Source organism: Diadema antillarum, unplaced genomic scaffold (genome assembly GCF_040938485.1).
Source record: "Diadema antillarum isolate AM-2024a unplaced genomic scaffold, OU_Dant_1.0 seq00001607_RagTag, whole genome shotgun sequence".
Lineage (NCBI taxonomy): Eukaryota > Metazoa > Echinodermata > Echinoidea > Diadematoida > Diadematidae > Diadema > Diadema antillarum.
The window spans coordinates 70,657-98,596 of record NW_027272320.1 but is presented as its reverse complement, the minus strand read 5'-3'; the positions used below and the strand labels follow the sequence as shown (position 1 = coordinate 98,596).

At 39.6% G+C, this 27,940-nt stretch overlaps 1 protein-coding gene across 1 annotated transcript; it reads left to right on the top strand.

The window, feature by feature from the left end:
- The first annotated feature begins 1,384 nt into the window (after positions 1–1,384).
- LOC139711079 (glycerophosphocholine phosphodiesterase GPCPD1-like) lies at positions 1,385–27,356 on the top strand. Its single transcript, XM_071622998.1, has 17 exons — positions 1,385–1,524; positions 3,635–3,777; positions 5,202–5,243; positions 6,383–6,558; positions 8,429–8,545; positions 9,318–9,504; positions 10,425–10,575; positions 11,737–11,809; positions 13,702–13,794; positions 15,570–15,647; positions 21,649–21,691; positions 21,858–21,922; positions 22,573–22,638; positions 23,459–23,592; positions 24,199–24,334; positions 25,399–25,559; positions 27,284–27,356. The coding sequence occupies exons 1-17, from the start codon at positions 1,385–1,387 to the stop codon at positions 27,354–27,356; spliced, it is 1,878 nt and encodes a 625-aa protein (XP_071479099.1).
- The last annotated feature ends 584 nt before the right edge of the window (positions 27,357–27,940 follow it).

Here is a 27,940-nt window from a genome sequence, read left to right as displayed (position 1 = left end):
TTGGAAATGCTATCATAGCTTAATAAGCATACATCTAGATGCTCAACAAACAAAATGACACCACAAAGGTTTGCCACCTCAGGTGGTACCAATATCTGGCCTGGCCCATGGACTATATGTGCCATGGTGGAAACCACATGTGTGCCACATTATTCTACATCTAGGACACCAACGTAGTCATGCTTGGAGAAAACATTCTGTTTTTCAAATCTATGTTACTGATTAACTAGATTTCTGTGAAGCTGGACATGTAGTGAGCAAGGATGTAGAGAAAATGCCAAGCTTTGCTTTGATGAAAATTGTATTAGAAATCGATGATGGTTTTTGTTTGAAATGACTACAGTTAAGTAGCTACATTACTGTAAAGGCATGACTTTTGCACACAAAATAGTAACATAAACTTAGAATTTACATGCAATTCCATCTATAAGGGAACACCGCTTGATAGTCAATCACCACATAAAATGCAAGCTACATATGAGACGAACGGAAGCGCAAGAAAAGCTTTCATTTTACCCATTGCAGTATTTTGGAGATTTATCGATCAGGTTGGGTGGGTTTGTGGGTTTGAGCAGAATAAGTATGCGAAGTTGGCACACCGTTGACTAAGTCGGACGTGCGAACGTGGCACATAAAGAGTTATTTATTATACACTGTAGGTTCTATGCACCATGTGTGCATTGAATTGAGCAGCTAGCCACCAATAACCACAGTAGCCAAGTAGCAAGACCAAGGGCTTTGTTTACAAGTTGATTAGCTTTGGGCTCTGCATAGATTCTAACATTAACCTCTTACCATGTCAGTTCAGATGCAGGTCAGGTTCATAAAAACAAAATGATTATTATATGGTATACGCCAAAGGAGAACGAGAGTGTCTGCTCTCTGACTGTCTGGGTCACTCGAGCATAGGTAGACAAGTGTCTGTGTGTGAATAAAACAATCCATTTGTATTATTAAGATTTAAGCCAGTGAAAAAAAAATATTCATGATAAATACAGTCAGAGCTGAGTACCATATCGCGTATAGACTTGCAGTACGTGTCAACTGTGATGACTGTTGTACAATACAAGAAAGGCAAGAATTGTTCTACACCTCTAGGGTTTGTGGAGTATAAAAATGAACTAGGTCTACTAGAACTTGTTAATCGTTGTAATGTGTAAAATAGATCTCTAAAGGTAAAGTAACCCTGGGCCGGGGCACTGTAACCAGAATGTGTTGGGGTCGCTGGTGCGGTTACAGGCAAAGAAGCAGCTAGTGCACATTTTCAAATTGATTTTCCTTTCTCATATGTTTTATCATAAATTTTCTTTTCATTTCTCATGCAGTCTTCTCTCCAGCTGATCTGCTCTGAGCTGCAGCTAGACGCACAGAAAAGGTTGGAAAAATGCCGACGGTCACTTTCAAAGTTGGGTTCGAGCCGAGGAGGGAAGGTGAAGTGCTGTGCGTCACTGGTAATATCCCAGCTTTGGGTCTGTGGTCGGCCCGAAAAGTTCAGGCTCTGAAGAAAGACGAGGGTGATCAGAGGTACATAGAGCAAGCTGAGAGACTTAAAGAGACTGGCATAAATACTGGTACTCAATTCTGAGTGATACAAGCCATTAAAACCAAAACAACAATTAAACAGCAACTTGAAGATGGGGTACACGCATGCCTTAAACTCAGGAGTGCTGCTTTATTTTTCTTTTTGCCCATCACATTGCTGGTACCCCCCCCCCCCCCCCCCCCCCCCAGTACATATTTTTTTTATGAGGGGGGGGGGGGAGATGGTTGATAACATCTTTTTAGTACTGTTTACTTTTGAATTGTTAGTATTTTATATTCTAGGTAGAGTTGAAAATTTTTGTTCATGAGTTAAAGTAATTTTTTGTACATCCTAACCATTTACTATATACAAACTTTCTCAAGTATATGTGACCCTGCACCTCAAAACAAACAAAAAGTCGCCAGACATGAATTTTTAGTTAAGACCATATTCTGAAAGAACAGACTTTAAGCTCTAAAATGATGTATAACTCCAATCAAATGGACTCTCCTAACCTATCTAAATATTGGACAGAAAGCACAAACTCAGGAAAGGTGTGAACTGAGAAAAGAGGCTCTGAAGTAGAGTGTCTATTCAAGCGCTTAATCTTTACCAAACCGTGCTGGCTGTGCGATGAATGGGACAAAAAGCAGGAAGTGAACCACCAGAGTAACAACAATGAAGAAATTATTAGATTGAACTGAAATTAAGCATGCCTCATTAACACATTCTGTCCATAATTAATGCCAACTTTCAAAGCAGTAGCACTATCCTTTCAAAAGTTATTAGAGTTGAAAGTGAAGAGTGTGGACAAGGTTTTTCAGAAATGAAAAAGGGATTCTAAAGACACACCTAATCACACTATTCTACCAAACATGTTCGAGATAAACTGCTAAAAAACATACTTTCCTGCCCGTTTTATGATACCAAATTTTAGCATAATGTAAAAGAAGACCCGCTCTTTCAGAAAATATGAAAAAGTCAAGTTCGGCTAGGTTGACCCATTTCACTTATTTTCAGTCCTCACGCAAAATCAGTGTGTGCGACTTTATGTTCGTTTTGAGGTGCACGGTCACATATGGTACCAGTACCTTATATGCAGAAATTTCAAGAACAAGTTTGGTTATTTGACAAGGACAGGGTGATAATTTCTGCAGAAAAAATTACTCCAGGACTTTAATGGGTTACAAACTATTGAAAAGGGCATAAATGTATGCAAAATTGAATTGTAGTTAGAACATTGCACCTAATGGTGAGAAATCAACAGATAGCAAAGCCTCGCTTAGATTTTCAGATCCTATACATGTATGAAGGGAGCCACACCATCCATAGGCAAGGCTAGGTTCTGGCAATCTTTGAAGACCATATATGGTTATATATTCTGCATACCACAACCACCCACATAAATGGTGCATATTTTGTCATTCCTACATTGTACATGTTCTTACATGTAGCTGTGTTACTAGTACAAGATTGTGATGATTTTGATTCCATTTTACTTTAGCTGGCACTGACTTGCTATTGGATTTATAAGCAGTTTAAAGCTCTGCCCCAACTCCCCCTTTCATTCAGTAAAAGACTGCACATCATTGTATGATTTCTCTTTATACTGGTCATAGAGGGTTGGTTGATGGGGGGAGGGGGGGAGGTTGGTGAGCTCAATTTGCGCCCCCACTTTGCTTACACACACACAAAAAAGAGAAAAGAACAAAACCTTTAAGAGCGGTAAGGTTTGTTTTTGCGCTGAAGACCTTTTTTTTCCCCTCCCCCCACTTTTGAAAATGTGGTGCCGACCATGTCATATATTGTTATTTTGTAGTGAGACATACTTTTGGAAGGGGGTTTCTGGCAAAATCAACCACTTCAGAAAAGGATAAGTCTTTTCTTTCAGTTTACCCACCCCCCCCCAAAAAAAAAAAAAAAATTGCTACATCTATACCCACATTGTGTACAATGTGTCTTGTACACTTATGTTCTTGACTTTAAAAGTTGCAAGGTAGTATGTTTGGTTGACCAGCAGGATTTCAAGATGAACTTATTTGTTTGCCATAGATAACTATGGGGAAAACAACTTAACTCTCTGTTCTCTCTCTCTCTCTCTTTATAATGTAGGTGGACGCTTACTATTGATGTACCAGCGAACACTAAAATTGACTACCGCTATGCTGTTTGTAGCTTCCTGAAAGCTCCTGAGTCAAAGATTGTCATACATGAGTGGGAAGCAGGTCTTGTCCCTCGTCACATGTCGATCACAGGTATGGGAATCAATTTGTATCGGTAATCTTGAATACTCTCAAATTCCTTGTACTTCCTCTGCCTGTAGAATGGATTCTACATATGGCATGATTGCCGTACTTGCTTGTTTTAGCTTGGTATCCCATGTATGTTCAGGCAAGCGTCTATGGGGAATGCATGTTAAAGCAAAATCAGTTCATCCTTGATAGGTTAAGAAGGCCCTTAACCCGTTGAGGACGAGTCCCGAGTATACTCGGGCAGGTGTCTATGGGAAATGTGTGTTGTAGCAAAATCAAACCGTCCTCAACGGGTTAAAAGGGGATGTTTAAATAGACTACACAAAGCCTAGGCAACCACTAATTTGCTGCAGAGCTTACAATGTACATTCTACAAGGTACCAGGTAGCTGTCTCTGTCTTCAGTATAAATATGTCTGATGTATCAATGCAAGAAAGGCCCATGCAGGTAGATGAAATATGCTCAAATATAGCATTTTTTCCCCTGATTGAGAAGTGACAATGACAAAAAAAAAAACACCTAGAAGAGAAGAAAAGAGTTTCTTACATTAAATTTTATTGCACTTATGTGGTTTTCCAGCTAAAGAAGTTACTCATTGACAGATGAGCCGCTGTAGTAGTTTTTACCTACTAAGTGTAATTTTATGTATTGTACATAATAGATAGATTCTCAAAAATAGTTAGGTTATGCATGTCTTTTAATAGTAATTGCAAATATCAGCATGGAGAGAATAGATTCTGATATTGTAATTTCTTATTAAAGGGACTGTACAGTGCTGGTTGAGGTGAGGATTTAGGTTTATAACATTTTTTGTGAGATAATGAGAAACCTCTCCTGAAATATGAAAGAGCATGTACTTTCGAGAAGGATTCAACGTTTATTTAATGAAAATTGACCTTGGAATGGCAGAGATATTCAAAAAAGCGATACTAATGAAATTGACAGGCCATGACTTTTATTAGAATCTCTTTGTTCTTTGTTTTACCTTGTTTTTAGATATCCCAGTCATTTCAAACTCAATTTTCATCAAAGAAACTTTTGATTCCCCTTAGAATTCTATGCTCTTTAACATTTCATAGAGTGGTTTCCAAAAATCTCGCAAAACGCTACAAGCTGAATCCTCACCTCAACCAAAACTATGAATGTGCAGTCCCTTTAGGAGAATTTCATGATGTCTCAGATCCAGCTTCAGGGAAGAATTTTCAAACTCAAATTTGATTAGCAATTTCAGCTGATGAACACTATTTTAAATGTTATCCTGTACACTTTTATGGAAGAAAACTGCTACACAAAAGTTAGTTTGTGTAGCAGTGTTGTAAAAATGCATAGCAAATTGCGATGCGATACCAGGAAAATTACTCCCTGCAGCTTGCTTGCTGTCGTACTGTCATGTATACTCATACATTCTCTGTTGTCTCCCCATGCAGACATCCCGTACCACACTGAGTTACAAACATTTGGAGCCTATGGTGAGTTTAATATTCATCTGATCTTTTGTCAGGCTTATACTATTAATTTTTCATCACTCTTTGTTTGATCCTGAATACATGTATATTTGTATGCCTCTTTGTTCTAAATGTTAAAATATGCATAGAGGGTTTGTAATGTTATCTGCTGTATAGCTTTTTTTTTCTCTTCTTCTGCAGGGGGGGGGGGGGGTGGGGTTGAGAAGAAAAGTGGGAGCTTTCACAATAACATCCCTTTTTAGTAAAACTCCAGTTTGCGCATCTATGTCAACAGTATTCAGTCAACATTGTACAAACCTGTGCATCTATGTGTGCATCTTTGCCAACGTATACAAAAGTGTGTGCACCTTTGTCATCATTTGTGCTTCGTCTGTTTTCGTGTGCCATGGTGTAAACCTCCTGTGTGCCGCATTGTTCTGAGACTGCGATGCACTATCATTTTCGGCAAACATTTGTCTGCCGAAAATGATAGCGCATTTGGAAACCCTCTATAGATACGTTTATGGCAGACATACATCATGCAAATTTGGAGAGAAAAATTCTGAGCCTTGCTGCAGTGTAAATTTTGTGACTCTACTAGATGAATCCTTCTCTCACAAATGGCCAGTGCAGTGATAGCTGTGCTGTGGTCATTTCCAGGTCTGGAAGGAATGTTTTTTTGCAGACACAACCACAACAGAAAATTAGAATTCATTCAAAAAACCTCTATGAAATGCTGCTAGATATTCAAACACTAGCTAATGCAAGCTACATGTTTTAGAAACAGACTCGTGAGTGAAGCATCCATACTTTGTAGTTGTTTGGTGATTTATAGATCGGTTTGGGCGAGATTGTGTGTTTGAGCAAAATATGTTAGCTTGGCATGCCATTAACTCAATCAGGCGTGGGAACGTGGCACACGAAGACTTAATATTATTCATGCTTGGCTGTGCATTCCCTATTGGGATGCTAAATTGTGGATGGAAACACTAAATGGTCCTTCAGCATCACTCCATATACTCATATTTCATTCTGTGAGACCAATGTAGATTACAATGTATTCCGCATTTTGTTGTTTCTGTTTTTACCACCAGCATGTGGGTCAAAAATTATTTTTAGAAAAGGACAATGCAAACTTTTCATTTTTTTTCTATCTTTTATAGATGGACAGCACAAGGTACAGAGGGGTTGGCTGGTGGACACTCGCGAAATTCAACTGATGTTTGACAAGTCAACGCTCACCGAACTCGCATCCTCCCTGAGCCGTACGCCATGTAGCATTCGGGTCACTGCCGTGGAAATCACGTCTCCATACGTATCCATTCCAATACTAGTGGCAGTGAGTTCTTATCTTGTGTGTTTTTTTTCCCCGCCTGTACAGTTCGGGGTCCCATTGCGTAGAAAATACTGACGCAACCTTTTGAAAGGAAATCCCTACCCCTCCCCAAGGTGGTGTAAGAACGAAATGTAACATGGCCACAAGCCAGAGGTTATAAAATAATGTGCATGTGATTTTTTTGTGCAGTGTAAATCATCCCTCATCGTGAAAGGGACCAAGGTTACCAGAGCTGTAGATTGATTTGCTGGGTTCATTGTTGTAGGCAGTGTAGACAGTGGAGTTGTGGTTGAGTAGCCTGAGGCTCGCTCTTTTTGAATTCACAGTCTGTTTGCGTGATCAGATATTAGCTTTGACAGTGAGGCTTTGTAAAAGCCATGTAGGATTTAGTTTTTTTTTGACTTCTCTGCTTGGTGTCCAGGAGGTTGAGACGTACTTCAACCATACAGGAATCCTCAGAAATTTAGATTCTTGCAAGGAAAGAAAGTCCTAAAATTTATGAAACTGATTTGAATAGAAAATAAGTTATAAGTCGAGTCACAATCATTTGAATAAACAGTACACATACACATTGATTTGCACGCTTAAACACATTGGAGTCATAAAAGTTTAGATCTAGGTTTCTGGTGTTGGTGTTGCATTGCATTGGGTCTTCTTTATGTACAATGTAAGTGATGGAAAGTTGCTGAAATAAAATTTAGTGTATTGCATCACTATTCGACACTCTTTATCTGTGAACTTGAGCTGTATGGTTGACTTACTGTAGATGTGTTGGGGGGGGGGGAAGATGGCATCAATAGTGTTTGCATGCCAATGTCAACAAGCATTTTCTCTCTTTGTTCCAAAACGCTTGCCTGACTTCGATTTTTACTTGCCCCAGGCAATTAGGTGAGCGCTATGTAGCAACTTAGTGCTGCCCAAGGGTATTACCTGCAGCAATCCCCAAATTTCAAGATTTTCGAAATAGTTTGCCTCAGTGGGAGTACTATGAATGCAAAGTGTGCTGCTCAGGTGTGTCAGATTCGCAGGTCCCTTTCTGGTACTTTTCCTGGGATTAAGAATGTAGGGTGTTTATGACAGTTTATGTTTATGGCCCAGTTGCATCTCTGTTTGGGTAACAAGTTGGGATTGTGTCCAGCGATTAAAAAGAACACCTTGATTTCCATGATAAAACTGAACATCAACATGCACTCCATGTTTCAGTTTGCCTTTGACAATTCAGTTTATACTAGCCTCCCACCCACTTTGCCTCTTACAAAAAAACAAAAAAAAAGAACAACAAAACAAAACAAACACAGAAGGGGGATTGGGAAAAAATGAGGGTAATTGCTTTTTTACCCTCATCATAGATAATTTAAATTACAGCATTCTCCTGGTACATTCCCTGAATGCATGGAGCGTGATCTATTGAGTTCGAACAGAATGAGACAAGGGAGCTTGAGTGTTGAATACCCTTCATCATCCAAAACGACTGTTACTTTAAAGGCATAATTTACCATTTGCAGATGAAACAAAAACCCAGTATTAGTGCTTCAAAATAGTTCTAAAATGTGAGTTAGGGATAGAAACAACCAATGAACCAGATGAGTATAATCGATGTGAACAATAGTTATAGTAAAAATGTTTTCAGACGAAACCGTCTATAGTTATGGTTTAGTGAGAAAAATAGTGATATCTCCTTGGAATATATTTTAGGCGTTATTGCAAAAATCTTATATGGTAGGATGTTTGTGATACAACTGACTTACATATATGCATCAAATGTGATATCTTGATTATTTTTTAAATTACTGATCCCAAAGGTAAACAGGACCTTTAATGTTTATATTTTTGTTTTGTTTGTGTGTGCTTGCCATTACAATCATTGCCATAGAACCACCGCCTAGGAGACCACATACCTCGAGAGCAAGCCGCGTCCGGTGAGCCGCTAGATGCAATGTCTGAAGTCTTGACCTTCTCCACTCAGAATCTGGCAGCAGGACATGATGTGGTAAGCTCTCCAAATCATAAATCAAGACATCTTGTTTTATCTGGATGAAAATGTGATGTGATGAAGTGCAATTATGAATAGGCATGCTGTAACAAACCATTGCGTGAGAACATTTTGAAGGGGTGGTTCCTGTCTATCAGTCTTAACTGTGAATGGAAATGAATGATCTTCATCTACATTGAATGTGAACAATATCCAACACAAAGACTGCATTTTAACAGCATTTTCATGATTCATTACCTGTATCATCAATGGGTGCGTTTGAGTGCTCTAAAGCAAACCACAGCGAACTGAACCAAAGCGTACTGTACTGAACTGTGCCAGATTTGAAGAGTTCGAGCGCTCTGTGGAGAAAGCGTACCTCACGAGTTATATTTAGAAAAGGTCATGCATTTTTGTAGCAAGAATGTCATCCACCTGGCGCTTGAACTGCTTACAGCTGTCCCGAACAAAGAAAATGATGTCTTTGCATTGTGACGTATGCGCATGATACGCGCATGCTTTACAGCGAACTTTTGGTAAGCTTTTGGTACGCTTTTTGAGCACATCGGGAAGTGGTCCACTTTTGGCTCGGTACAGTACGATACGGTACACTTTAGGAGCATTCTAGCGCTCCTCTGGCACGGGTACGGTACAGTACAGTTCGCTTTAGGACAGCGCTCGAACGCACCCAATGTAACATAAAATGGGACCCAGAGTCTCATTTCACCATCCTCTCATTCGATAAGTTTTATAACTTTTTTTTTAAATGTTTCCTTTTGACTTATTTCAGAAATTCATGATCCAGTTGCTGCAAGCCAGTTCATCCCCATCTCATAGCGAGGGAAAGCGTTTAAAGGGGGAGACCACCCTGATTGGTGAATGCTGGTTGGTGAGCAGTAGCTTCACTCAGAGTGTCGGGATGGTCCCTCTCCATCTATTTGACAAAGCTGGTGTTCCGCTTGGTGTCAAAATACCAGGTGAGACCCATTGTGTAGTGCCATAGCCTCGTGCTAGCTCCTGGAACCATAATACTCACTTTTACCTCTCTAAGCAGAAGTCGGACTTTATTAAATAGAGGTCTTGTTCTTCCTGTGCAAGAGGAGATTATGATAACGTCTGTATTGTGGAAATCATACCAAGCCTTGTCTCCAAATTGAACTGACCCAAAATACATTGTATGTGTGAATCTATTCCTGTGACATTGAAAAAAGAAGAAGAAGAATGAAATCATGTAATAAATCCTTTTTCATTTGCATATCATTGCAGGTATTGACATAATGTAGTGTATAATGGATTGATTAATATCATTATTTGGCTAGCGAGTTTTTGCTATGTTGAAAAAAAAATTTACCAGTCCATTTTTTTGGTAAGGTATTTTTGGTTAAGCTGCTTTGCAGTGTGTAGTAACTGAAGTGATCATGCAAGGAAACATACTGATAGTACAATCTGGGACCAGTTTCATAAAGAATTATGATTCATCTTACACTCATGTTATCAAGTGTAATTCAGTGAATCAAGCATAAGATCAATATTGATCATTATTTACAATGAAAAAAAAACAACACTTTTGTGCTGAGACTTATGAAACAATGTCACGTCTTCTGAGATGAAGATAATGTGTTTTATTTTGGTAGAGGTTGTTTGTTGGATCACTAAAAGATTGTGGCCTTTTTAAATGTAGATGCATTTTTTTTTTACACTTGTTTGCTTGTTTGTAATAGTTGTTTGTTTGTTTGTTTGTTTTTTTTTTCTGAGGGGAAGGGGAGTTATGACTCTGTAAGGAACTTTCAATTATCAGTACCCAGTGATTGAAACAAACAATCAAGCAATAAAATGATTACTTGTGAAAATGCTAAACTCCCAGTTACTAGCCAGTATGACTGACTTTTACCTGTAGTCTCCTATGCAGCCATTGAACCATTGGAGGTTTCAGAGGCCCACAGCTTCCAGATATCATATGCAACACATTGGAAGAAAAGGAATGGCGCCCTCAACGTTGGCCACAGAGGCATGGGACGGACAATGTGCGATCACTCACTCAGGAAAAGGTGGGAGTTGCTGCAACATGAGAATGAGGAATTGATATAAAAACTTTTTTTGTGTGTTAAAGGTCCTCCTGTTTACCTTTGTGAACAGTGATGCTAAAAATGTTCAAGATGTCACATTTGGTGCATATGTGTAGGCCTGTTGTATGGCAAAACATCCTACCATGTAAAGTTTTTGCAATAAAGCCAAAAAAGATAAGGAGATGTCAGTATTTTCTCATTAAACCATAACTGTAGACGTATTAGTCTGGCAACATTTTTATTATAACTATTGGTCACATTTTGTCTATTTAACAATACTTAACATTGATTATATGGATTCAAATTTTTACAGTGGTTGTTTCTATCCCAAACTCACATTTTGGAACTATTTTAAAGCATTACTGCTGGGTCTTTGTTTCATCTGCAAGTGGTAAATTTATGCCTTTAACAACAATTCTTGAGGACACACCAAGGCCAGTATGCTCTCATGCAAGCTTGCTCAAATGTCTGAACATTGCATTTCATATCCTTATGTCATTTTCTAAGTCGCAGTTCTGACTACAGATACATTTAGGAGTAATGAAGCAACCAAATATGTGGCTCACATGAGGCAACAGTGAACTTGAATGGGAAATATCATTAATGCACAATATTGCAAGTGTAAACAGGCAGGCATCAAAACAGACCTAAATGCAGTCTTAGAAAGCATGCAAACCTCATTTGGTGATTTGGTGCTAGAGACCTTGTTTGAAAGAAGGCTATGAGGGAGGAGAGAGTCAGTGATCAAAAGATAATGAGCATGCAATCTCATTCATGGAGGGTAACAGCAAGAATACCTCTCTGTTACATACATGGATATTCAATCAAACGACAACTATGAGGTTTGTCAGGTAGGGTAGAGGTGTGATTTAGAAATTTTCTTTCAAACATGGCCAGTATCATTCAGAGAAGCAAATTTGTATTCAATGATATTTTCTTGCTGTGCTAATGTCCTAAAAAGTGTAATTCTTGGGTCATGCTGAACTAACAGATCTTCTCTGGTCATTGTATGTTTGTTTGTTCTTGTTTATTATGTATGTGTAGAATTTTGTTTCATGGCTTGCTAAGCTTTTTTCTTTCTTGTCTATTCAACAATAAATCAGTCATATTCATTAGACTCATCCTTGTTATCGTGTCTTCCAGCGTAAGGGATGAAGAATCTACCTCTAATGTTCCAGAAAATACTGTCTACTCTTTAAAGGAAGCAGCGTACCATGTAAGTGGCAAAATGTTCAAGTACAATATTTTACTAGACTAAAGAGGTATATTGCAGTACAATGTTCAAATGAGGTCTTGAAAACATTTTCAGCCGATCTGTTCATAGCCATTCTTCAGTTTTTGACACTGGTGTCCAATGCTTTGTAGTGTCAGTAAGAACTTTTGTGTGCATTGTAATTTCGAGAATCTCTGCTCTCGCGAAATTAAAGAAATTCAAGAAACTTTTGATAATGTGGTGCTGGCCCTGACATATACATTCGTACCATGAAGAAATAAGACTGATGACATAGTATGATTATAAATTGTGTATAACTATAGCTGAAACATGTGTAGAATGATATACAGGTGACTCTGGTTATAACAAAGTCTGTGGGATTGGCAGTTTTTAATGCCTCCGCCATGAAGTGGTGCTGGAGGCATTATGTTTTCGGGTTGTCCGTCCGTCCGTCCGTCCGTCCGTCGTAGCGTGCTAACGAGAGTATGCTTGTGTGGCTAGGAGAACAATAGTGCACAATAGATGGCCTTTATTCCGTCAGGCTTGTGTGGCTAAAATTTTTGCTTGTGTGTCTATTTTAACAAAAGGGAGAACAAAGGGGTAGACACACAAGTATATCACCGTGAGGTCGTCCGTCCATCTGTCCGTCCTTCCGTCCGTCCGTCCGTAATGAATTTTGTGGACAGGGTAACTACCAAAACCTTTTGAGGTATCCTAATGAAACTTGGCATGTATGTGTATTAGGGGGTTAAGTTGTGCCTATCAACTTTTGGGTGCACATGCTCAAGGTCAAAGGTCAAAAGGTCAAGGTCAAATGCTTAAAATTTCACTATTTCCCTCATATCTATGCAATGCCAAAAGATATTTTCTTGAAACTTAGTGTATACATGTATTACCCAATAAAAATTCTCTGGTGAAAGTTTGGGGTCATGAGGTCAAAAGGTCAAAGGTCAAAAGGTCAAGTAAAATGTTAAAATTTCACTTTTTTCTCTGTATCTTGGAAAGTGTTCAAGGTATCTTCATGGAACATAGTATATATGCATGTACTGACTGGCAGTGGTTATGTAGGGAATTTAGGGTTCATGGGGTCAAAGGTCAGGGGTCAGAGGTCAAGGGCAATACTTCAAAATTTTACTATTTTCCTTATATTTATGCAATGCCAGCAGGATTATTTTTTTTTACTTGATGTATGCATACGTATAACCCAATAGAGATTCTCTGGGATTTTTTTTTGCCAAGAAGGTCAAAGGTCAAAAGGTCAAAAATCACATGAAAGTGCTGAACTTACTTCTTTCTCCATATCTCGGAAGTGGCTCAAGTTATCTTGAAACTTAGTACATATTTATGTATGATCTGCCTGACAGTGATTCTCTTATAAATCAAAGGCCAGATGAAAATGATAACAATTTACTGTTCAATACAGAAATTGCACTTTTTCTCCATACCTTGAAAATTACTCAGTGCATAAACTTATGAAAGGGTCAAAGTCAAGTTAAAGTTCTTAAATCCCCAAATACATGCTCTCCTATTCATCCAATTAAACATAGGTCAATGAAGGTAAACATTCAATACATTTGTGACAAACATGTCATATTAATATTTTGCCAATTTTGTGAAAATGTAATCACACATTGTCCACATGTACTATAGACCTATTAGGAGAATCATGCACTATGGCGGAGGCATACCAGTCGCCATAGCGACATTTCTAGTTTGTCATTAATTTGGAATTTTGTTATGTCTGAACAAATAAAGTGTATAAAGATATCTAGATGATGATTTTTGGGCCTGAATTTTACTTCATTGTATCGAGACTTTTGTTATAACTGTGTTTGTTATAGTGGGAGTGCACTGTAGCTCAACTGCATTGATGTTTTCATTCTGTTATTACATAGGGAGCAGACTTTGTGGAGTTTGATGTTCATGTCACCCAAGATGGCATCCCTGTCTTGTTCCATGACTTCCAGTTTTCCCTCTGTATGATGGAGGTGAGTTCTGTTCTCCTCATTCTTTAGAAGAAGAAGAAGAAGTAGAGAGAAAAAAAAAGCTGCACAGAAAAGAAAACGGAAGTATCAGAGCTGCATGGTTCTGCAGGAAGCTCCCTGAAAAATGAGATGTATCCTCTTGTCCTGACATGTGGGGTTGTGAATTCCTCCCCCCTCGCGATTTACCAAAAGAGAAACCCAAAGCAAACAAACCTGGAACCCAACAACCAAAAACCCACACAGTGTGTCCCTGATTTTGATGATGGACTGTCTGCAGTCCTGAAGTAGGTAGAGAAACCACTTTTTTTCCTGTTTTGTTTTTGCTTTTTGTTTTTGTTTTTGTTTTTGCCAGAGGTGGTGGTAAATGTAGTCAGCTTTTTCAATGGCTTTGATATGTGAATATAGCACACTCATTTCTTGTCTCATTTGTGGGAGGAGCAAGATGCAGGCTATATGTTTGTGAGACTCAGTATCCTATGGCAAAGGAACATTTAACCCGTTGAGGACGAGTCCTGAGTGGACTCCGGCAGGGGTCTATGGGAAATGTGTGTTGTAACAAAATCAGTCTGTCCTCAACAGGCTAAAGTGTTCTGTCCCTTGAGCTGTGTTCAGTCCCAAACAGAGTGAAAAAGAATGAGCCACACTATATATAACCAGGGTACCACGAGCTTGCTTGGTTTTGGGAGCTTTCAGACTTTTAATCTGTGGGGTGCCTACGAGGTACCTTTCAGCTTGCCACAGTGAAATTTGAAATTATGGAGTGAATGCACCTTCAGATAACATAAGACAGTGCTTGGGAATTTCTTGTTTAAGAAATCATGAAGCTACAACTCCATGCATGAAAACACAGATCATTAAAGGGATTGCACAGTTATGGTTGAGACCTAATTTCAGGTTTCTAACATTCTTTGGTGAGATAATGAGTAACCTCTTATAAAATGTGAAAGAGCATGTAATTCTATGAGGAATTCAACGTTTATTTGATGAAAATTGGTTTTGAAATGGCTGAGATATCAAAAAAGAGCGATTCTAATAAAGTGTGGGACCCACACTTTATTACGATCGCTTTGTTTTACTTTGTTTTTTGATGTTTCAGTCATTCCAAACCCAATTTTCGTCAAATAAACTTTGAATTCCTCTTAAAACGGTATGTTCTGTACTATATCATAAGTGTTTTCTTGGTATCTCGCAAAAAGTTAAAAACCCAATTCTCATCTCCACCAAAACTGTACTATCCCTTTAAGAGCATGTATGTTGTAGATAACTTAATGAAGGGGGGGGGGGGGGGGGAGACAACTTAGCAAACAGACCCCACACCTTGGAAAATATGAATTAAATGCTGATTCCTTGTTGTTTACTTGAGACAACTGTTAATTGTTTTTGTAAGTCACCAGCCAAGCATGACATGGCTTATCATGCCCTGTTTTCAACTCATAGTTTTGCATGTTATTTCCCCTGTACATATTGTTAGATACACTGTATTTTTCCTTTGTCAACAAAGTAAGTTGTTAAGCATCATTGGTTCTACCTTATCTAATGACAAAATGAGTTAGTCAGCATCATCATTTAGTGATGACAAAATGAGATGGTATCATTAGTTCATGACAAAATGAGCCTTTTGGAAGCATTTGTGTTATTTTTGTTTGATGACAAAAAAATAGTTCAATATAAGAGGCACCATCAATTCAATTATTGTTTTATGACAAAAATGAGATTATTTCTGGTAATGTGACCATATACTTACACTCTTCTCCCCTTGTCATTTGACCCACCACCAGCCTAAGAGAAGCCAAAAGAGTATGCTGGCCACTCTACCCATCAAGGATACAACCTATGAAAACCTTCTGGCTGTGCAGGTAAAAATAAATGAAGCAGTTTGCTCAGTGCTGTACATCTCAAAGCTCCACTTCAGCTTGATGTAACAACTGTTTGTATATTTTGTGAAGATGAACAACAATGAGTTTGTCATACATCAGAGATTCAGTTTTGAGATTTAAGTGTCATCAGTTTTTTGTTTTGTTTTGTTTGTTTGTGTGTGTGTGTGTGTTGTAGTTCAGTGACTTCTGCATAAAATTCATGGTTCAGTAGTATTTATTGTTTTGTAATTTCCTGTTCCTGGACCTTAGATTGACTATTAAAGGTGTGAAGGTCTCCTGTAACTTTCACCTTTTATGATTTGTTTTTCTTGTTAAGATAGTGAATTTTTTTTTTCTTTGCTTGTGAAATGAGCTTTCACAGTAACATAATTTCATGTTCTTTTTCTTAAATCTTGAAAGAGCTACCCTCTGTGCACTTCAAAATGCTGGAATGGTTGAATATTATGGATCTTGTTTTCATTAAGAGGCATGCAGTTATTTTAGTCTGCCATTTGTAAATCATGTTTACAGCATGTTGAAAATTTCATGAAGTGCAGTTTGAAATGGGGCCCAGAAATGATTATATGACAACATTGAATTCAAATCTGTATGTGAAATGTGGATGATATTTTATATCGTAATTTCGTGAGATATTACGTCATATATGAGATCCCGCTAGTGCGCGCGCCACTCAATTCGTTAGTCGCCGCCATCTTGCTAACACGCGAATTTCTGTGCTCGGAAAATTCGCCGGAATTGCACTTGAATATTCAAGTTTTCGTTCGAGTTGGATCGACGTAATAGCGAAAGTTACCTCAACGGGAGGTTTTGCCAGGTTTTTTCTGGTTTTAACGATCATTCTTCAGCTGAACAGCAACGGAATTTATGTCTTCGACCAACGTTCCAAACGTGGGCGGCGCAGCCGCACCACCGCTGCTGACAGCAGTCGCGTCCCCGGCAGCCACCGGCGGGGGTCGCGGAGACCAGCACGCACAAGAGTGCAAGCAGAAAACTGCGACAGCCAAAGGTAAAACGCCTATTAGAGCCGGCAAGGCAGGTACTAGTAATAGTACTACTACAACAAGCAGTGCTAACCCTAGCGGTAGTACCGGTGCAAACAAAACAGTGAAACCACCTGCCAAACTGGCCTCTAAAGTTTCAACTTTGGAAGATAGACTCGGCAAGCTTGAAGGCCAATTAGCTGTGGTTGTTCAATTTGTGGAGGCACAGTCGGCAAAGCAGACACCAGCCCGTGAAGGCGGTGGCAATGGAAAGAGTATCAGGACTCGTTCTGAATACTCCCCTTCAGACTCGGCAGATACTGACTGCCATTATGATGATGAATATGCGGCACCATTTCTGGGCCGAGATATGGATGAAAACTCTGTGATTATCCAACCAGGTCAAGGGGATAGTCGTGATGACAAATTTGATATTGAAGAAGGCGAAGTTCCCCCTTCTGTAGTGGAGAAAGTGCCAAACATTGCAGCCAAATTTGCTGTGGCTGAGGAAGTTGGTCCCCCCATTGACCCAGAAATTGCTAAGTCTACAGCCTACCTTCTGACCCACCAGCTCGAGCCCAAAGTGGTAGATGAAACGATCACTAAATACCCCATTCCCAGCAACTGTGAGCTGGTGGATGTGCCGAAAGTCAACCAAAGAATCTGGAATGGGCTACCTGCCTTTTCAAAGACACGAGACCTCAAATTTCAGAGACTCCAAAAGAATCTCACGAGAGGCATCAATGCCTACATACATACAGTGTCGGCACAGGATATCACTGAACAGCAACAAGATGCACTAGCACTTCTGTGCAGTGCGAATTTCGAGCTAAATTCCTTGCGTAAGGAATTCATGAAACCAGACATTGGTTATCAATTCCAGCATCTCTGCAAGCCCTCTACCCCGGTCTCCAAATTCCTTTTTGGTGACGACCTGGGAAGGCAAATGAAAGACATAAGAGATGAACAAAAAGCAACTGAGGGTGTCCTCAGGAGTGAGCATAGCAGACAATACAAAAAGCAGCGTTTCAGCCCATATGACTATGGCAGGAGTGCATATGGCAAGGGCAGGAGCAAGATTACATCAGGAAGCTCAAATTTGCCCCAACAGTACCGCGACGCGGGCTGGACTACTTCTCGTGCAAGTACAAGTGATGTCACTAGGCCTACAGGTGCAAAAGGACCGTGGACTGGAGCTACCAGCCATGCTTTTTTAGGCCAGCGCCCCAAGGGGAGGGGGAAGCCGTCGGCTCCCCACACCTTCACACATCCCAGCCAGCACCAACCGCACTGCGGCAGCAAGCAGGGCTCAGGGATGAAGAGAGCACGATAACCTCCAGTTCAACTGACGAGGTAAACATGACATCTGATTCTAGTGATTATGCAAAGCTATGTCATAATAATGTAGAACCTATGGTAGGAGGTCGACTGAAGCAATTCCTCCCAAAGTGGCGCAAAATTACTTCAGACCCACATGTGCTAAATGCTGTAAGTGGTTACAGGCTTGAATTCAGTAAAGAGATGGGTGCACCATCTAGAACTAAACCCCCTTACCTTTTTCGGTGTGATAAAGCCGAAGAGGCTGATATTGATCTTGAAATTTCTAAACTCCATGACAAGGGAGTAATCGAACCGTGCCAGATGGAAACTGGAGAATTCGTGTCTAATATTTTTACACGGCCTAAAAAAGACGGGGGTACACGCGTTATCCTAGACCTGTCTGATCTCAACTAATATCTCCAGTACCAGCATTTTAAGATGGAAAATATCCATACTGCTATTGAACTCATTTCAGAAAATAGCTTCTTAGCTTCAGTCGACCTTCGGGACGCGTACTATACAGTACCTGTGCACCCAACACACAGGAAGTTCTTAAAGTTCTCCTGGAAAAATCAACTTTGGCAATTCAAAGTACTGCCTAATGGCCTGAGCACGGCGCCAAGGTTATTCACTAAACTACTGAAACCTGTATTCACATTACTGAGAGAGCAAGGGCATGTAGTAATTGGATACCTTGACGATGTACTCATTATTGGAGAAAGTGAGAATCAAACATTGCAAACGGTTTTTGAAACCACTAGCATCCTTGCACAACTTGGGTTCTTGGTACACCCAGAAAAATCAGTACTATGCCCCACTCAAGAAATACAATTTCTTGGTTTCATTCTCAATACTCAGGCCATGACAATTCGACTGCCTGATAACAAATCAGAGGAAATACAGTCCTTGTGCACTGAACTTATGCAAATGGCAAACCCCAGTATCAGGCAGGTGGCTAGAATTATCGGGAAAATGGTAGCATCATTTCCCGCAGTCCAGTATGGACAGCTCTATTACAGGGCTTTAGAAAGGGACAAAATCAAAGCACTCAAAATGAATAAGGGGCATTTTGACAGAAAAATGAGCCTATCTTTGGAAGCAAAACAAGAGCTGCAATGGTGGACAGACAATGTGCAGTCTACTTTCTCACCCTTACGACACCCTAAACCTATGCTCGAATTGTGCACGGATGCCAGTGGCAAAGGCTGGGGGGCATCTGATCATACCACCCATACAGGGGGTAGATGGAATGAAGACGAGCTGCAAAAAGCCAGGGAGAATAAGATTAATTATCTGGAGACCCTGGCTGCTGGCATGGGACTCAAGTCCTTCTGTTCTAATTCACAAAACATTCATGTTTTGTTACGGCTAGATAACAGTACTGCTGTTGCGTACATTAACAACATGGGAGGCATTAAATCCCTCGACTGTGATCGGGCAGCCCGAGAGATTTGGCAGTGGTGCGAAACTCGTAAAATTTGGGTCACTGCAGCACACTTGCCAGGAAAGCTGAATGTGGAGGCAGACCGCATGTCTAGAATTTTCAATGACCGCACAGAATGGATGCTTGACCGCACAGTTTTCCAAGAAATAACTTCACGTTTTGGGACACCAGAAATAGACCTATTTGCCTCCAGACTTAACAAGCAGGTAGAGAACTATGTCACATGGTTGCCCGACCCACATGCCAAGGCTGTTGATGCCTTTACTCTCGATTGGGGAAAGTGGTACTTTTACGCATTTCCTCCTTTCTGCTTATCTGTTGCTAAGTGCATTCAAAAAATCAAATCTGATAATGCAACTGGGATACTAGTAGTCCCAAAATGGCCAAGCCAGCCATGGTTTCCTCTCCTAAACAGGATGATGAATGAGGAACCACTTGTTATTCATAGGAGTGAATCCTTACTAACATTGCCAGTTTCTAACACTCCTCACCCACTAAACACTCAGATTGATCTTCTTGCTTGCAGGTTCTGTGCAAGCCCTTCAGAGATGCGGGATTGAATGCACGGATAACTGCTGTAATGGCCTCCTCTTGGAGAAAAGGGACTAAAAACAGTATGCAGTGTACATAAACAAATGGAAAGCATTTTGTGACAAAAAATGCAGCAACTACTTGTACTCGGATGTTCAAGCTATCCTGGAATTCCTGAGTGACATTTTCTTCGATAAAGGGGCAGGTTACAGTGTCATAAACTTAGCACGGAGTGCTCTATCTTCATTTGTGATTCTTCGAGATACTATGTTTACAGTTGGAAACCATCCCTTTATCCAGAGGTTTATGAAGGGAGTCTTTCAGCTACGCCCACCCAAGCCTAGATACATGGAAATGTGGGACGTTAACCTTGTTTTCAATTTTCTTCGTTCTTGGTCCCCAGCGCACATTTTGGACCTGAAAAAATTGACGCTTAAATTGTGTGTGATTATTGCATTAATCTCAGCACAAAGGATTCAATCATTACACTATCTAAGCTTGGATGGTATGGTGTTAAGAGATAATGCAGTCACCTTTCACCTTCATGATCTCCTAAAACAGAGCAAGCCTGGAAATTACTCACACAGTGTCAAGCTCCAGGCATACCCGCCAGACAGGAGACTTTGTGTAGTCAGGTACTTGCAGGAATACATCAGCAGGACCCGCAGAATCAGAGCTAGTGAACGGTACCTTTTTGTTAGCTACAAGAAACCGTATCACAGGGTATCATCTCAAACAATCGCTCGCTGGATTAAGGAGGTTTTGGAGGCTGCGGGTATTGATACAGAGATCTACAAGGCGCACTCTACTCGGGCAGCGTCTACCTCCGCAGCCAATAAGGGAAATTTCCCAGTATCTAAAATACTTGCGCAAGCCGGTTGGGCCAACGAAAGAACCTTTCGCAAGTACTACAACAAGCCCTGTCCTGCTGAGAAAACCTTTGTAGAAACAATTATCAAAAAATAGACTGTGAAGCCCTAAGATTTGGGCAGACATGTCTTGAACTGCCTGAACTTGTGAACTCTTGGAGACACAATATCTCTGCAGCATTCAACCTGAATGAGATTTGCAATGGAACCTCTTGTAAGGTATGCTTCCTACCCCTTTTCGGGGGGGTTGCCTCGAGAATGTAACCACTGGCTTTGAAATCTCATATATGACGTAATATCTCACGAAATTACGATATAAAATGGAAGATTAAACGAGAACTTACCGTTTGAAGTTTAATATTAATTTTATGAGTAATTGGAGGGTGAGATTACGTCCCACCTCACCCTCCCCCAAATTTCAAACGGTAACTTAATCTCTCGTTATCTTCCTACATCAGTGGTCACATTCTTGCTTCTAATATTGAGTGGCGCGCGCACTAGCGGGATCTCATATATGACGTAATCTCACCCTCCAATTACTCATAAAATTAATATTAAACTTCAAACGGTAAGTTCTCGTTTAATCTTCCATTTCACTGAAGACAATGGTCAAATGTCTTAAAGCTCTTAATTCAAGAACATTCAAGGAAAGTATTCATAATTTGTGATGCATTATGCTACATGCTCCTCTGATTTAACTTCAATGCGCAAGTTTTATTCATATCAGGAAGAAAAAGGGGTCAGCACTTCTGATTTTACTTCACTAGATCATTTTCAGATCTAGAGCGATTTTTTAACTTCCTTGTTTGTTTGTATGTTTGTTTGTTTTTTCACAGAAACTGAATCCTGTCATTAAGCCAGATGGATCAAGAACATCAGGTATGTGACAAATGAAGTGCATTCATGGGTGACATATTTTCCCATTGGATCCCACTTTAACCAAATGTCACATACATGTATATTTGCTTTGGTTTTTAAAATGTAAAAAAAAAATAAATTGATCCTTAATCACAATTTTAACGTGAACTTTTCTCATTCTTTTCAGAATTTGTCTGTGAGAATTCGGTACTTGACGTGGAGGATGCCTTGCCTTTCAGCAAGCTGCAGACAGTGAGTGTTTTTGGTTGTTTGTTTTTCTCCATTAGAGATAATATCTTTTCTTGAGTCCTTTTTCCGTAAAATGTGCATGGGTGACGGGATAGATAATGTGTGTGAGGAGTCAACTATATAGGAAAGCTGCTTGGTCAGAAATTGTAGTGTCACTGATAATTCTATTACCTTCAAAGTTAGTATCATATTACTTAGTACAATCAGCTTTTGAATGTAAATTTGTCAGTTTTAACTATGCATATAAGAATCTACTCCATGAAGAGGAGGTAAAGTTATGTACATTCTCAGTGAAGTAGAAATCAATGCCATTAATGAAGTGAGATGCTATCATATCATTTGATTTGCCTAATGTCTAGAACAGTGAAACTGGAAAAGAAAATAAAGCCTGAACAGACAAAGTTTGCTTGTGAGAATTGTCTTTTTTTTTCGGGGGGGGGGGGGGGGGGGATGGGGGGAATGAGAGGGGTAGAGAGGATGCAGACAACATACGCTTTAGGGATGCATGAACTTTAGCACAAATACATTGAAGTTAAGACATACTATGAAAAGCTGACATTTTTGTAACTATTTTATGAAGAATAAATAGGGTTTTGCATGTAAACGCTGAATCTTAATCTGCATTGTGCTCACTTCTTTTCTTTGTTATCCAGGCTCTAGAGAGAGTACCTGAAGAATGTGGCTTTGACATAGAAATCAAGTATCCCATGAAATGTGAGGTGAGTACCAGTGGTGTTCAGCATTTATGCACCATGCTGCATTACCAGGAACTGCAGAACCAGACGAGCTGCAGCCCCCCCCCCATTTTGGCTCTTAAAAAAGAAAGAAAAAAGAAACAACAACAACAGCAACAACAACAACAACCAGGAAAAAAATCAGACAATTTAAAAAACAAACAACAACAACAAACGAAACATTGTGGTACATTGTATTTTGACCCTTGACCACCCATTGGCCTGCAACCCCCCTCCCCTTACCCCCCCCCCAAAAAAAAGAAGAAGAAATAATCCATGGCCATGAATAAGAGCGCTCGTTGCCATTGCTCTGTAGCACAGTACATGTACTTAATATATGGATGTCGCTCTTCTTCAGTCCACCATTGCACATCATAGCTAGAAAAGCACTCTGAGAGCGCAGACCTCTGCCAAGCAGCCAATTTCCACCCATCTGCACATACTGAAAATCGTCCAAGTTCATCGACCGTATCTGCAAAAACATCAAAGATCCTTCAGAAATCCATAAAAATTCATAGATGACTACCAAAATTTAATTATCTGTTCCTTGTGTCAATACCAACTTTTCCTGCAAGTTTCATCCAAATCCGTCCACACCTTCTTGAGTTTTTTTAGATACATACAAACAAACAAACAAACAAACAAACAAATGCTGATGAAAACATAACCTCCTCCCTTGGTGAAGGTAATGATTCTTGAGATTTTGATCATAGTAATGGTAATGATGGCAATTTTGCCAGTGATGAGAGATGACTTTGTAACTTTTCATTGCAAATTATATCTAACTTTCACCATTTTCTTGAAGAAGTCTGGTTGGGAGTACGAGGGTACACCAATGGACATGAATGCATCACTGGACGCCATCCTTAGTGTCGTCTTGAAGCACGGCGGTAAGAGGAGAATCTTTTTCTCTGCCTTCAACCCTGACATGTGTGAGATGTGAGTATCACTATGGTGCTACAGTGATTATGAAATCAAAATGTCATACATGAAGATATGAAATTTAGAAGTTGTTTTTGGAAATGAAAGTCCTAACGTAATATAACAGTAGAGTTGTTGAAATGTCCCGTGTGTAATTATGCAAATTAGAAAAAACGAGATTTAAACTCTAGAATATTGTGAAAGTTATGCTGGCTGAAAAATAACGAGAAATATAGTGTGTGGGACTATGAAATTATATTGTTCTTCAGTTGTCAAACATGTTCATGGAATCAAAGCAAACGGTAATTATGGTAGAAAAATTGCACACATGTTCTGCGATGTCTCCGTTTCTTCTTCTTCCAATAGGCCTACTGTCCTGAACCTCCTTGGGGATATTCCGCACAACCAATGAAATCCTCTCATTAATGCAGACAGTCTTGGCATTCTAAAAAAAAAAAATAGATCATGTATTGTAAGAAGAAAGAAAAGTATTTTGTTTGCATTTAAGTTTGATGATTTCTTGTTCCTTCTTTTCCTGCAAGTTTACCAAGTGGACATCTTTCTCCCATGAAGGTCTTAAGAACACAGATTTTCATAGTTTTTTTCCCCAACATTTTACTTCAGGATCCAAAAAAAGCAGTCCAAGTATCCTGTGATGTTATGTAACTTTGGACCCACTGACCTTTACGAGTCGTACACTGACCCTCGATCGGTCACTGTTGAGAGATGCATCCTAACAGCGCTGTCTGGTCAGTACCTGGTGAGTGCTCCATATTCAATGCAGCTGCACGGTTGAAAACTCATCAATAGAAGTCGTCTACATCCCCAAAACATTTTAATTTTTATCTTTAATTATTATTATTATTTTTGCTGAGAATGTGACCATCCCATGATATTGCCATCTCAATCTTGGACAGATTTTGCTTCTAAATTTGTCCACATAATCATAAGCATGTGCAGTTATTAAAGATGGTTATTGCTGTGTAGGTTTATGTACGAAGACAAAGTGGATAGGGAGTTCTGTGTATTCAAATTAATAATTGCCAGTCAGTTGCAATGGGTTCTATCTATTTATTAACAACTGTTGCAGTAGAATTGATTTGACAGTTTGTTTGGTTTTTTTATCTCCTGAGCATTCAACATGAATTCACAAAAAGCTCTTGATACACTGATAAGAACGTATAGGATATGAGGAAGAGATATCCATTTCCTTGACATCTGGTTCAGATAGGGTCAAATTTCAACTAGGTTGTTAGTCAAGGACACTGTTCACAGGGTTAAGGACACCCTCCCTATGCATTGTCTGCTGATTGGCACTCACACTGACTGGAGTACTTTCTTATAGAGTATTGGCAAAGATATCTGGACACTGACTGTCAGTCAATAGACATAACCTTTTCCTGTGACTCCCTCTTGTGTCATCATCATGGCTTTCATGCTGGACTGAGGCATCTTGTTACAACCCAGTGGGCTTGCTAATCTACAATTGCGTCAAGTTTTTGATGGCTTGTTGAATGCTAATGAAAGAGCTTTTTAAGCTACAAGTGTCTGGGCACATAAAGGATTAATACTGTATAAGCTGTTATTTTTGTAAGGGTTTAATTTCCACGAATTTCGCGAACCATAGTCGAATCCCGAATTCATCAACACGTGAAAATGTCCCCATGCACTAGGCTTACAATGCATATAAGATAGCGTCGGTGTCAATTTGCGAAAACAACATCTCGTGAAAATGCTTGTGACCTAATTCGCAAAAACATCTGTACCCGAAAATATTGGCTTATACAGTATAAGACCAATGAGAAAATTGTCTTCATCTCCCAGGGACTCTGTGGCCACTGTGAAGACTACTTACATAGCCCCGCCCTGGTGGAGGATTGCCATAGCAACGGTCTGATGCTGGCCTGTTGGGGCGAGAGGACAGCCAATGATGCCGTCAGGGAGAAACTGGAGAAGATTGGAGTGGATTGCATCATTCATGACAGGTCAGTGAAAGGGAAAGGTGATTAGGGTGAAGGGGAGTGAGAGTCAGACAGTAATGAATTGGTTGTTGGAAGAGGGAATATGTGACCGCCCAGCTCAAACCCACAAAATGTAGGCCAAAGTGAATTTTCACTTTCCTACATAGTTTAAAAGAGTAAGCTGTGAGCTTCAAAGTGATATACAACTTGTTAAAATTAGACCATTGTAGCCCATTCAAAGAGTGATGAAAATAACGGTAAAGAGAGAGAGTTTGGAGATTAGGTGTAATAATTATAAAAAGGAGAAAAATTGATTGAAAGATTAGGGTCATTCAGGAATGCTATGCAGAAGTACCAGCGAATTTCCGAGGGAAAGCAAAGGAACAGCCAAAAACATGTTGCAGAAAAACTGCTCATATCTTCATTTTGGTTTGTTTCAAGCCACTGAATTTTGACAGTAGTTAGAGAAAATAGTCATTTTCCAGGTAAGAAAGAACTTGGGAAAGTTGTGTCAATTGACCCAAATGACTTATTTTGGTCCATTACAGAGAATCCTAATCTGTGACTTTGTGTGGGTTTTGAGCTGGCCGGTCACATACTATTGGTCAAGACGGATGGATATGAGGGAAAGATGACTTGTGGATGGGTATTCAAAGAGGAGTTGCTAGGAAACAATCAGATACAGTTCACTCTCATTATAACCAACACGGTTATAGCGAAATTCCGGTTACAACAAAGTAAAAATTGAGGCCAGAACATTGTCCTCTCTATGTATTTCTATTGTTTATTTGTTTGGTTATAAGTAAATTTCAATGTAGCGAAAGGAAACTGCCAGTTTGAAGGACTTCGTTATAATGGGAGTCCACTGTATGATTATTTGGTGTGAGAACATGATGTGGGAGGGAGGGGAAGAGAATGAAGTGGGACAGGGAGAATTTGACTTCTGGGAGAAGTAGTAGGGAGCTTTAGATCTGTGATGCAAACGCTATTAAGATGAGACGGCCTCCCGGGTTGAGCGATGGTATAAGCTGCCTTGTGCATGTGAAGAATATGATTTTTAGCGTAATAGCGTTGTCTTTGACATTTGCATCACAGCTCTAAAGCTTGCTATTTTCACAAGACAAGTGGCTGCGATAGAATGATGGACTGGGGAGTTGGAGAGGAACCTACTGGCTTTTTGAATGTAGAATGTTACCGTATAGGAGATGGAAGTGGTGGGGTTGAGTTTAGAAATGAGTGAGAAGAGGAGAAAAAGACTTGGTGTATGGTAGTTTGCCATTACACAGATGCTTTTGAGAGGAAAGTATGGCAGATTATGAGAGATTGTACAGGATACTGTTGTCCTATCAAGATGATTTATTGAGGTACAGATTTATGTGAAATAATGATAAAGAGTATGCTAAGAAATTTTGAATTTACAATACTAAAGTCAGCAAGTAATCACTGGAGTGATATTATTGTATTTCATGGTAAGTGCATATGTCTACGCTGATGTGTTTCTGTAATCTTGTGTATAATTGCAAGTTCAGTATTCTATTGTCTTTCAGTATCAAAATGATGTTAGGGTACAGAATCATGTGAAATCATGATAAAAAAGTATACTAAGGAAGTTTGAATTTGCAATGTCAAAGTCAGTAACTCATTAATGGAGTGATATAATTGTATTTCATGGTGAGTGCACAAGTCTGCACTGATGTGTTTCTGTAACTTTTAGTCATCTGCATTATGGTCTATCTCCTGTCTTTCAGTATGGGAAGTTTTCCCAAAGGTACAAAGAACAAGTTCATCCAGAAGAAATCAGGCGCTTCTGATGACAGGTAGAATATGCGTCAGTGCTTATCAGTTAGGCTGAATGGGACAGACACTCGTGATACATGGCAGTGGACCGGAGTCTGGCCATTCTGCTCTAGGTCAAAGGTCAGAGAAGAGGATGTCACAAGTAGAGTGTGAGAGCCATTGAGGTCCGTTGGGTGTGGCCTCAGCTGTGGGATATCTAGAGCAATTGGTGAGATTCTGTGCTAATCATTCCATTTGTTGACTCTAAAAGCTCATGGCACCATCCCCCGCGAGAAAATGCTGTAATCTTGTCAGACTTGGATATGGACTCAGCAGAGATTAAATTGTGATGAAGCAAAATTCTCAATTTCTGTTTGATATGCATGGCTGCAATAGACCTACAAATAATGAATATTTCTTGCTGATGTGCAGCAAATGTGTCCATTCTATTAAAGTTGCTTTAAAGGGAGAAACTGTACCTCACTATGACATGGAACTTTAAGAAAGTGTCAAAAAAAAAAGAAGCAAAACATAATTACAAATGGTTATAATGTAAGAAAAATGTAAAGTGTTACAATTCACTTACACTTTTTGTAAAACAGTCAAATTGGTCCATTCAATTATGCAAC

What these genes read in the sequence shown, in the direction of transcription:
- LOC139711079 (XM_071622998.1), top strand. Translation starts at nt 1,385, where the DNA reads ATGCCGACGGTCACTTTCAAAGTTGGGTTCGAGCCGAGGAGGGAAGGT. An exon ending in GCTTGGTGTCAAAATACCAG is followed by an intron (nt 9,505 to 10,424) that starts GTGAGACCCATT and finishes TTTTACCTGTAG; the next exon opens with TCTCCTATGCAGCCATTGAA. An exon ending in AGATGGATCAAGAACATCAG is followed by an intron (nt 21,692 to 21,857) that starts GTATGTGACAAA and finishes CATTCTTTTCAG; the next exon opens with AATTTGTCTGTGAGAATTCG.